The 12,071-nt window shown below is 42.1% G+C and overlaps 1 protein-coding gene across 1 annotated transcript in view; it reads left to right on the plus strand.

Moving 5' to 3' along the window:
* Nucleotides 1–12,071, plus strand: part of POLQ (DNA polymerase theta) — a 56,896-nt gene that overhangs the window by 5,380 nt on the left and 39,445 nt on the right. Inside the window, exons 4-6 of the mRNA XM_048293885.1 lie at nucleotides 816–972; nucleotides 5,264–5,372; nucleotides 7,998–8,217. Of these exons, the coding sequence (XP_048149842.1) occupies nucleotides 816–972; nucleotides 5,264–5,372; nucleotides 7,998–8,217 (486 nt within the window). The remainder of the gene's footprint in view (nucleotides 1–815; nucleotides 973–5,263; nucleotides 5,373–7,997; nucleotides 8,218–12,071) is intronic.

Below are 12,071 nucleotides of genomic sequence, written 5' to 3' on the forward strand. Positions count from 1 at the left end.
TTAGGTAACAACAACTAAAACCAGATCCAAACCTAGCAGGCATTTTGTTGTATTTTCTGCCATTTAAGACAGTTTGGTTGTTCATTAACTGAGATGGTATCTTAACTTCACAAATTGCTAGGAAATCCTACAAACTGTGTGAAAAAGCTACTCTGAAGTGATTGATAATGGAGACATGTTTTTGCTTTAATCTTGTAAAACTGGAGGATTATCAGAGCTCTGTTCTGCTACTCCTGGCATGAGGTTTGGGCATAGCTGCACATAGTTGAACTCAAAGGGTGACCTACCTGTGAGGTCCAAATATTTGTGTCTTTTGTTAATGCTGTGTGGGATGTGTCAAAGCTTTGGCACTGCAGTAGTGAGACCTGGAATAGAAGTTGTTGTTTCTTGGCTTTCAGTGTGAGATGTGTCATCATTGTGTTTGGAGTTCCATGTTTGGCTTTTGCTCAGGATTTCTTGAGAGGGAGGTGTCTTTGTACATAAGCCACTGATATTATAAACTGTTGCGCTGTGTGTTCCCTAACATTTTTAATATTAAATCTTTTTATACACAGCAGTGGTTCTCATCTTTTACTCATTTATGTACATTGTCTTGCAACATCTACTCTGTGGCTTCTGCTTTGGAAATAAAAAATGACAGTGGGAAAAAGAAGTGTCAGTAACTGGCTGAGATATGGCTTTAATCTGATTAGATGGCATTTAAAGTACTAGAAATTGTAGATGTAGAGTGCAGGCTTTTATGTGATTCCAGAAGGCATTGGTCAAAATTCAGAGCTGTAACTTTGCCATGGATGTTCTGTATCCTTGGAAAACAGACCCTGTTTCAGGAGGTGGATGTGAGAGTTGAAGGCTACATGGGAAGCATGTCTCCTGCAGGACGTTTCTCTGCTCTGGATGTTGCTGTCTGCACCATTGAGAAAGCCAATGGACTAATCAACAGGCTCATAGAAGAAAACAAAATGGACTCACTGGGTAAAGTACTGAGGCTTGACCATTGTGGGGGTTACGTATTCTGAGTACATGTGAAATCATGGGATACTTTGAATTTTCTCAATTCTGTATATGACAGACATACCATATAGGAATATGCAGCAATTTTCTTCTTCCAGAGAACCTTTGATTTGGATTTAGGAGGACAGCCAGCACTGTTCCATGTAGCTCAGCAGCTGGGTGAGTAGGTAGAAGCTGCAGGCTTTAGTTTGTGTCACGTGAACAGCAAGCTGCATTTAACAATGATTCCTGTAGCTAGGAAGTGTTTTCTAATTAATAAAACTGAATTAAAGTTCTGAGATATGTTTGAGTTCAGGAATGTATTATGTTTGTTTGTTTTAGACAGAGATTGTGGAATCTAAGATCTATCTTCATTTAGCTTGAGGAAGAGAAGGAATTACATTCTGTGCTCATCTGGATGCAGATAAGCGGAATGAATACATAGTGCTCCTCTGGGTAGGCATGGTGACTGGGAGGGCTGTGACATTCATTTCTCTCTTGTTTGCTCAAAAACCCTCTGTCCTTGTCACATTGGCTTCTGGGTCACTGTGGCCCCGATGGCCACTAGATAATGAAAGTATTCATAGGTATTGAGGATGAGATAAAACCTGAAGAAGGCCAATGTTTCTGTGTACACTTGAAGAGAGATGTGCTTTCCTAGTCCAGTCAGAAGTTTGTTATTCTCTTTTTTTCTCTGCTCAATAAAGCTATACCCAGTTATGTTTTATACAGTAATCCTTCCCATCTTCACTCTGTCCTGTAACATAGCTGGTTGCTATTTTAAGAATATAAAAATTGCAAAAATAGATGAGGATTGATCTGCTCTGAGACCTCCACCTTTGAAACTGCTGTTCTGTGTGCATCTGGTATCATAATATTCTGCTGCATTGTGTACCAGAAGAGTTTTTTAGAGAGAAAATGGGAAATAAAACCTTGCAGGTTTTTTCAGAGTGTGAGATCACGGGATAACGCATTCACACCTGAATCTGTAGGGTCTGAATCACCATGAATGATTTAGAGACTGCCAGTGGGCTGAAGATGAGTGGGTGACTGTTTTGCAGCATTTTAAGCTCATTCAAATGGAGGCTCCTGCAGTCCAGCTTGATTCTTGAATCTGTATTTTCATTCCTTCATTTGCAAGAAAACCAGTTATTTTATTTCAATATATGGCTACTTGGTTTAAGGTTTTTTTGCTTCTTTAAACTAGGGTTAGTTTGATCCTATGTCACCACACTGTACAAGCTGTATTGCCAGCACAAGGCAGACAGTGGGGTCAGGACAAGCAACTTTATGTTGGCTTGTGTGCATTGGAAGCATACTCAGTATATTAATATGTATTGCTTAATGATACTATCTTTCAGAAACTAGAGATATACCAAATCCCTCTGGTTGGAACCTCCATTTCATCCCTACATGTTGTTGTGCTTTCTAAGATGAATGTACTTGAGAACAGTCATTGAAGTATAACCAGCCAAGTGACTACAAGATTTGAGTTTGAATATGTGTTCTCAATACCAATACCTCCTTAAAGCATGTTTTTCTTTCACCATTTGAAAACACCTCTGCTGCAAACCTCCATTTTGCTTGTGCCCCAATATATTTGCCATATAACTGAAATAGGGGTAAAAATGTTTTTTTTTCTTTATATGCATCTTTGACATTAATTTTTAAATTATAGTTTGATTTTAAAAAGTCATCTTTATGTAAGAAATGGACAAGTTTTCTGTTTGGAGATAAATTTTCATAAAAGCTGTAAAATATGGGTATGAACTGAAAATGCCAGTTTAGCTGTCGCCCAAAGCAAGCTTGTCTGAAACTGCAAGATTGTACGTTGTCTTCTAATTAATTCTAAATTTAGACTAGTTTGTAACAAGGGTGTTTTATCTTTAGAGATGAGTTATTGGGAGATGACTGCAATCCTGGCTGGATTCCATCTCAAGTTTGAGCTGTTCCTTTTGTTGATGTCAACCCCATGCTGATAGCTCACGTTGCCTTTGGAAATTGTTGAGAGAAACTAAAATCCTCTGCCTGCCAGAGCTCTCTGTGCTGTATGAAACAGTTAAAAGCAATGTTGTGGTGCTAATTATTATATAACGTGTCAGTTTAGAACATCCAGGTACACAGGAGATGATATTCCTGTTGTTCAGCCTCTTGACACTGATGCTGAAGAAATTTTTAGGAAAATGATTAGAGAAGAATCCACTGCTTTCTCAGTGTATCAGCTGGGAATGGATTTGTAATGTGCTGTTATAATATTTGTTTCTTAATTTAAACTTGAAATTAAAATATTACTATTTAATTATATTTAAAAAAAATCAAGTCCTCCCTGCTTGTCATTCAGAACTTTTTCATTTTAAACAGGATGGGGAATTAAAACAACCTAGTTATTCTACAGTAAACATGTCTGGTAGCTCTCAGGTACTTTTTAGTTGGTTTTTTCAGCTGTCTTCTAGGAACATACCTAATTTGCAGACAGAAGTAGTAGACTGAGTCTAGCCTAATTCTCAGTACCTATGTAGTATGATAAAGTTCTGGCCCCACTTGCATTCCTGAACTTGTTGAGCAGAAAATACCACTGCCTGCTGGGGCCTGAAATGCTTGGCTGCAATTCCATTTTAAGATGAGGATAGCTCTGTGAACAGTACTGGTTGCCTGTTGGCTGCTGCTGTGTTACCCCGAGTACTGCCTGCACAGGGGAGAGCACTTGTGCACCAGTGACAGTCAGGTGTCACCAGCCTGCAGAGTGCCAGGGCAGTGCAGCTCCCAGGTTTAGCATCTGTTTGAGTATATGCTACAGCTGAGTAGCAGCAGAGAGTATAAAACAAGTGGCCCTTGTAAAAACCAGCAACACTCCCTGTGCTTTGGCCTGTAGGTACCACTAGTGTGCTGTGCTTCATCTCAGGAAGCAAAATGTGCCGCTGCTTGGCACACAGACTGGAAAGGTGACTTGTGTGGATTTGACTTTGGTAGGTATCTGATTAAACTGTCCTGTCTCACCTCTGGAAGAAGTCAGACAGATTGTTGTATGGGGAAGCAAGAAGAAGCTTTTTCTGGTAGCTGAATAAATATGTATTTGATGACCAACGAATTGCCATTTTTTACAAGCAAGCACAGAATAGAGGAAGTACAGGAAGACAGAGGAGCTGGATGGGTGGGAGTCTGTAAAAGAGGCTGATGAAGCAGTGCAGCACTCTTTTCTAACTTAAGTGGCTTGAAAGAGAAGGAGGGAGAAAACAGACGGAGAGAGAAGGAACATATGTAGGAAGGAGAGAAAAAAAGAGAAGGAAAAATAGCATTGAAACAGATAATATAAGGTCACATTTGCCCTTAAGCTCCTGCTATTTTAGCCATACCAGGAATATATTACATAGCTGCACCAAAGAGGAAAAAAATTCCACAGCAGCAGAGCTAATGAAGCGTGGTGTTCTCTGTGCCCTGCTTTTTTTGTTTAACCTTCCTTTATCCTACTCCATATCCCTGGGACCCTGTCAGCTGGCTAGAAAGGGTATATACTGCTGATGTGTGCAGGAGGTGCAGTGGGTACCTGAGTTGTAGTGGCTCTATGTTTTCTCCTTGGGGAAGACCCTAGTCTGGTCTGTTGTCTCCAGCTGCTGATATTCAGAAGCCTTTTTAGACATTATTCTTTTAGATATTTCTCCACACCTTAAAAATTTGATGGAGGTGGTAAGTAGATTAAAAAGTCATTTTCAGGAGGTCACATAAGGATTTTTTTTCATTAGAAAGCCAAAGCTAAATAGCAGCTTTCAGGTTTGGTTAATGAAGAACAATATAATAGGAAGCAGACTCTGCCAGTATAATTACATCTGCCCTTGTTTTATTTCTGACATTACTGTATTAGTAAAAAATGATGTTTTAACTAAGACAGTTATGTCAACAAAGCTTTTGACTAGCTCATTTGGGTGCTGGAATTTTCCTTTCCAGTTACTCTGAAGCCTGGGGGTTTTTACTTGCCGAGAGGTTCCAGTATAGATGCAATACTGTTTTGTGGAGTGGCTAGACTAACAACTCAACCTATTTATTTTTATCTTTTAAAAGCTGATTGTGTGTGTGGTTGTGGTGGGTGTGAAACGTCATGACATTGGTCATGATCTTTCTCTCTCAGTGGCAGAATGAAGCCATACTGGTGTTGGTAAGCACAGCTGGATTTGTGAATATAAATTTCAGTTCATCATGTGGAATGTGAAAGGATCGAGGCTATTTGTTCTTAGTTTGGAGGTTTGTGAAATGTGACCTGAGTGCTTTTCTTTATCAGGAGTGGTGGTTGTGGATGAGTTGCACATGCTGGGAGACTCTCATCGAGGATATCTGCTGGAACTCCTCCTGACCAAAGTGAGATATGTTACAGAGAAGGTAGCAAAGCAGTGAGTAGACTGAGATGTTTGTCTTTTAATGCTAAATAATTGATGACTCTAAATATTTTGTTCTCTGGGTGATTAGAAATTTGGGTTAGCTCCAAGGTTTTTATGAGAGTGATGACCTAGACTATTTTTTTTATTAAGATCTTACCATACCACTTTTCAGGGGCATGCCATTGTAGATAAACCCTCTTTTCCTCATGGTTTTCAATTTGTGTACTACCATGGGATTTATTCTCTCAGGAAAAGAAATAAGGTTGGTGCTTTCATTTACTTATTTAGCCTGGTTTTTTTTCAACATTGGATTTTTTAAAAACAGTTTTGCTAGCAGGTTTGCCCTGCTTAATTTTTTAGCGTTTCGGGGAATGATGTGATTATTCTACTGGAATGCTCTGGTGTTGTGGAAGAGTGGGCGTGCTTTTAACTTGTGCATGGTGAATTGATCAGAAGGCTTAGAGGATATGCCAATAGTCTGCTTAGTTAGCACTGCTCAGGGTGAGCTCTGCTTTTGCTTATAACGTGTGATAGCCTAGTGGTTGCATGTTTTCTTGCCTTTAGCACAATTGGTTGGACACTGGGGAATAGATTAGATGTTTGAGAAGAGTTCTAGAGGCTTTTAAGAATTCAGTATCTAGATTCTCAGCACCAAACTGTCCAGCAGCTTCATAGTGCCCAAACAAAGAAAAAAGGAAATGGAGGAGGTGGTGTATTCTTCTTAATCTTTATTTATGGTGCTGAGAGAAGAATCACAATCAACTGTTTCCTTAGCAGAAGAAGTCAGATTTTGCCAGTTTTCTCTGCTGCTTCTTGTCTTGTGAGTTGTACCGGTGCTGGGCTAAGCAGAAACCATCTGTTTAGTTTTGGGGGAACTGCCATTTCTACACTGTCTCTCCACTGGACATTTCATCCAGTGTTTCCCATCATGATTTCCAGGATCCAGCAGTGTTCTGGGTCAAATCACATCTGACTTCTCATATTCTCCCCATAAATCCTGGAAGCCAGTACGCTTTGGAGCAGTGTGGATGACTTTGCCACTCCTTTTTTCTTGGTTTAGCATATAGCTGCAGCACAGGTGCAGGCCCACCCTCTGCTTTACTCCCTTGCATTGAAGAAGCAGGAAGGAGAAAACACTTGCCAGGGGAAAAAGGTACAGGTGCATCCCGGAATGTTCCTGGGAAGACACAATGTTCCAGCCTTCACCATGCAGGCATGCCAGGGCCCTGATTCTCCATCTCTCTGTCAGGGTCAAGGTGACAGTGGTACCCTGTACCACTTACTGACATGAAGGAATTGGCTGCTGTTTTTGTTTTGGAATCCACTTGAGATTCCTTGAGCTGAAGACCACATTTTCTCTCAAATGTTCTTCTGTGTTTTGGTTTTTTTTCCTTTTGTTATTTAATGAGCTTATATAAAGTCTTTAAACACTGTCCAGTCTGGCCAGTTATCAGAATGATCAGTGCCTGTCCCACTGAAGTACAAGCTGTGTCTTCACACCAAGAGGATGTTCTCAGATGGCCATTGCCTGTGTGGGTGTCCATGCTTCTCCACAAGGCTTTTCTAGACTCAGCCAAAATTCTGCAGCAGATTTTTCTCTTCCCCAGTCAAATACTGTGTTGTGGAGCTGGAACTTTTTTAATCCTTGGAGGTCAAAAGTTGATTTAGGGAGGAAAAGGTCCAAAGTTCCTGTAGAGGCAAAAATCTGCGACCTTGATGGTGAAGCTGTATTAGCAAATGGTTAAAGAGGTTGGATAACAGAGAGTCTGCCTCTCCCCATCTTCCTTATTTCTGTCTCATCAGTGACTGGCCTTTTATACTATAGCTTCTGGGTAATCTTGTTTTCCCTGTCTTGTCTTTGCCAGGATTACCAGAGTGTTCTAAGAAGATTCAGGTTATTTCTGAGCTGACATTGATTTATCAGACCTTTTTATTTTTTAAAGTCTCAATTTGTGGCTCAGCACAATGCAAATGAGTAGTTTTCAAACACAAGCTTAGAAGCATAAAAAGCCCCCTATTACGTGGCTGTAAAAGCCTGAATTAAAATCTACATTTGGGTATCTAAATTAACAGTTTGTGTTTTCAGGTTTTTAGGAGTCCATTACTTCTCACTGCCTTTAGTGGAAGCTGCTATTCATCACACTACTTGCTTCTTTGCTGTACTTAGGGCTTTGGTTCCCAGATCTTGGAAGACATTAGTCTAGTATTATTTGTCCTGAAATGGAAACAAATAGAAGTGTTTTAATTGAGGCATTTAAGCTTAGAAAGATTGCAGTGGAGACTGAGCCATTCTTTATTTCCATGTTTGTGTTAGTGGCAAGGAACTGGTTGATCTATGTATTTGTTTTCAGTCTCTCCAAATATGCAGTCAATTTATAGCTGTAGGCATCCTAAAGAAGGTTAAGGTTTAGATTCAAATTGATTAAAAATAGAATTATCTTGTTATCAATGCATAACCTGACATAGTGTTTGCTAAGAGTAGAGTATGGGCTTCTTTCTTTCTCAAGAAGTTGAAAAAATTAGCTTTGCACTTGAGAGGCTGGAAGGAAGTAGATTGAGCTAGTTCTTCTGAATTCTGTTTTCCAGAACAGTAGCCTGTGTTGTCACTAACTTTCATTTTCTTTTAACCACTTCCAGACACACGAAGAGCACCAGTCCTGGTTTTGGTGGGATACAAATAGTAGGCATGAGTGCTACCCTCCCTAACTTGGGGCTCCTGGCCTCATGGTTAGATGCAGAGCTGTACTGTACAGATTTCCGCCCTGTGCCCCTCAAGGAGTGGGTGAAAATTGGCAGCAACATATATGACTCCTCCATGAATTTAGTGCGAGAATTCCAGCCCAAGCTGCAACTGAAGGTAACAAAACTCTGAGCAGTGGCTTTGGGATAACACCTTTCGTAGTGCTAAAGTTAAAAACACAGCTTCTGGTATGGTTTTTATTTATTTTTAAATAGATGACATTCCCAGTGTCATTGTTTACTTCATAGATTCATGCTCAAACTGAGAACAAAATCGGTATTTTTGTCTTCTACTGACTTAAACAAAAAACCCCCAAAATATACACACTCATGAAGGTCTTGAAGATTCTTGAATCTGACTTCAAGACAAAGTTGGCTTTGCAGTTATGTTGTTTCAGAGCATTTAACAGGTATAAAGAGTTTGATTCTCCCCTTACCCACCACTCTATCTTGCCTGGGAATCTACTTCACTTTCATAAATGCAGGTAAGTATTTCCTGCTTAGGCCAAGGAATTTGCATTCAGAACTGGGAGGAAGTATTTGTATTAAAATCTGGTATCCAACCTGCTTATGTTAAACTGCTAAATGATCTAGTTTTGACGGTGATTAGAAGGCAGATGCCCATCCTGATTCTTCTGAATCTGTTTTCAGTATTTAGTCCTTTTGCAGGATTTGAAAAGGATATGGAAAGGATATGGAAAGTTAGGAATAATACACTACAATGATTTTGAAGAACAAAATGGGTAGAAATGGGAAATTTGGGCTCCCTATTTGTAGGGTCCTTTTCTGTGGAGTCTTTGAAGGGTGAATTCTTTCTCCAGTCCTTTCAACTGCTCTGTGTAATACTAGTATAGCAGTTGGACAATATGGAAGGAATGCCAGCATTATTTTGGAATGTTTTGCACTCGGTTCTTGCTGTGCACATTCTCTTGTCAGTAGCATGGTGGCAGAGCAAAGAAAAAGTATCCTAGAAACAGAAGGAAATGTTTTTCACTAGAGCATTTGGAAGCTAGCTTTTATGTGGTCATATTGAGAAGGTGATGTTGCATTTGGATATTTTTTGAGATAGTTGCTTTGGATGGTTACTAAATTAAGTAAGAGAAAGAACTAAACTAGGCTTATGACTCAAGGGAGTCTAAGGGAGTTGGCTTATAAAACTGGGTGATCTTGGGATTGAAATCTATCACTGGACCTTCAGACTTCCTTTATTGGCCTCAGACTGGACCAATAAAAGGGAGCTTGATGACCTCACCATCTTGGCTGAATTTAGCAGAATTCCTGTGGAGAAGTTCCTGCCATTGCTCCCCTGTTTTCATTTGAATTTTAGTGCTTTTTATTTCTTGCTGTACGCCTACATTTTTCTCTTCCTCCTTTGGCCTGCTTGCTACAAGAGAATCTGGCATAGCCAAGCAAAACAGATCAGTTGCATGGACTCTCTTAGGATCTTAAAACCAAAAAAGCAAGCTGCAAACAGCAGGGTTCATCAAAACCTGCATGAACATCTATATAAGTATCCCTAAAAGCCTTCTGCTGTGCTCTGAGTACCTGGGGTCTTTGGTCAGCAGTGCTTGCTGAGTGCATCTTATTGGGGATGCTTGGACTGCTGCTTCTCATGCTTTTAGTTCAGACATCCAAGGTAACAAATCTTCCCTAGTAACTGTAGAGGGGTTTTTCTTCAGGGCTCTTCCTAGTTCTTCCTCACTGCTGTTAGCCATGATGTGGAGGTTGCAGTGATTTATTTGTGCACTGTGTGGCCTTCATTCAGAGAAAGATTTATGGACGCAAGATGTAAAACATTACATGTATTCATGGGTAAGGTCTAGAGCTGCCCTCAACAATGTGATCATACTGGTGCTTGGACTTCATAAAGCAGGACAGAAACTAAGGTAACAGTGCTCCCTGTTCTTTGTTTGCTTCTTTTTCTGACTTGAAGTAGAAGATTCCTACTGGGATACAGAAGAAGGGCTGTTGCAGTGGGGATACTGCAACACGCATATATCAAACCAGGAGTCCCGTGGAAAGGAAATATATATGGACAGACAGATTCTTGATAGCTGTTTCAGAGAGATGTTTATTTCTCCAGCCGCATGGCCGGAGCTCTGCCGAGGAACTGTTCCAGTCACGGACCCGAGGGTCCTTCTGCCCGCGCAAGGAACACAAACCAACCAATGGGAACGAGGCTGAGCAGGGGCAGGGAAACCCCGTGTCTGTGCCCTCAGGGCCCCTCTCCCAGGGCTACACGGCAGGGGAGGGACCCCAACACCTCACCCGTTTTATTTTAATAAAAGGAGAATGAAAACAACTGGATAAACATAACAAGAACAGTTTCAAGACAAAACAAGCCACCCTCCTGAGTCTTTAAATGTCCAAACAGATTCTGTGGAACATCTTAGGGCTGACAGAAGGGAGACAGAATTCTCTGAGCATGCTTTGTGGGGAAACTGAGGCAGGAGAGGGTTTAACTTCTTCCCTCCCCCTTTTCATCCCCCACTCGGCATTGGAAAGGGATTTTTGGGGACACAATTGGCAAAAGCATGGTTTTGTGAGGGAAACCATGGATGAAAAAACGGATTGGGAATACACTGGGGGTAATAGGACATAGGGTAAAAGGGAAAGGTGGGATTAGGAAAGGGAAACTGTAGGGGGGGCTTACAATGGAGATACTGTCTAACATGACTACGATTTTTTGCATATATACTGCCTTTTACAGGAACACCATCAGGCCCAGTGACCTGCGATGCTTGTAACCCTTTTCTCCCTAGTACAATATTAAATTCCACCACCTCTCCATCTCCCAAGCTTGGGATGCATTTTTCAGGGTTATTCTTTTTAATAGCAGTTCTATGCACGAATATGTCTTGCTGGTTGTCACACCTTGTTATAAAACCATAATTTTGCTTAACATTATACCATTTTACTATCCCTAAGATCTTAGTTACTATGATTTTTTCCTTTTTCCGAGTGTCTGCTGTTTTCTGTCTCGCTGCGTCTTTGTTCTCTCTTTCGGTCGCTCCCGTGTTGGAATTGTTGGGGCTGCTCGTGCCTGCGCGCTCTTCCCGGGGTCGCGTTCGGGGCTGCGCGGGCCGGGCCGGGCCGCGCCGCTCAGTTCTCCGTGCGTCGCCTCCTCTGGTCGCAGCTTCGCTGCCGCTGTCGGGCGCTGCACCCACGTCTCGGCCGGGCCCCCGAGCGACGACCCCCCCGCGCCCCGCTCCAGCGCGCGTCTCGGCTGGGCGCAGCTCCGTTCCACCGCCATCGCCGCCAGCCGCCGCCCGCACGCCGCCCCTCTCGGTCGGGCGTTCCCGGGGCTCGCTCCACCACGCGCTGCACAGGACCGGGCGGGCACTGCCGGGTCCCGCCGCGCCTCGCTCCGCCACCGACACTGCGGCTCGCGTGGCTCCGCCCGCGCGCGGGAACTGCCTCGCCGCCGCTCGCAGAGCGCTCGGTGCACGTGGCCTGGGCCGCACGGTCCCTGCGCCAGGCTTCCCTTCGCCAGGACACAGCTGACATTGCTCAACAGTCTCGGTAACTAAATAATATTCACGAAAATATTCTTCCATCGGCATATATTTTGACTCCAGTATTAACTGTGTCCAAACGGTTTTCCAAAAGCCCTTGGTAAGAATTAAATCCCAAGAAACATAGAAAAAGTTCTTAAACAACCATGCCAGGAAGTGTTTCAGTTCTTTTTGAGCTTGAATCAAGCTAAAATTTACAAATCGTTGTTCAAGAATCATTTTAAGTTTAAGATAAATGTCCATATGCGGCTCTGAGAGCCAAGAGTCTTCCCACGGTTCCTCCATAGTTTAGATACGGAATAGCAAAGCAAAACCAAGAAGAGGAATCCAAAGTTTCCAGGGTTTACTCACACAAATCAGTCGCTTAGGGATCGGGGGTCGTTCTGCTCACAAATCTCCACCATTTGTTGCAGTGGGGATACTGCAACACGCATATATCAAACCAGGAGTCCCGTGG

The sequence above is a fragment of the Corvus hawaiiensis genome, chromosome 2 (genome assembly GCF_020740725.1).
Source record: "Corvus hawaiiensis isolate bCorHaw1 chromosome 2, bCorHaw1.pri.cur, whole genome shotgun sequence".
NCBI classification, from domain to species: Eukaryota; Metazoa; Chordata; class Aves; order Passeriformes; family Corvidae; genus Corvus; species Corvus hawaiiensis.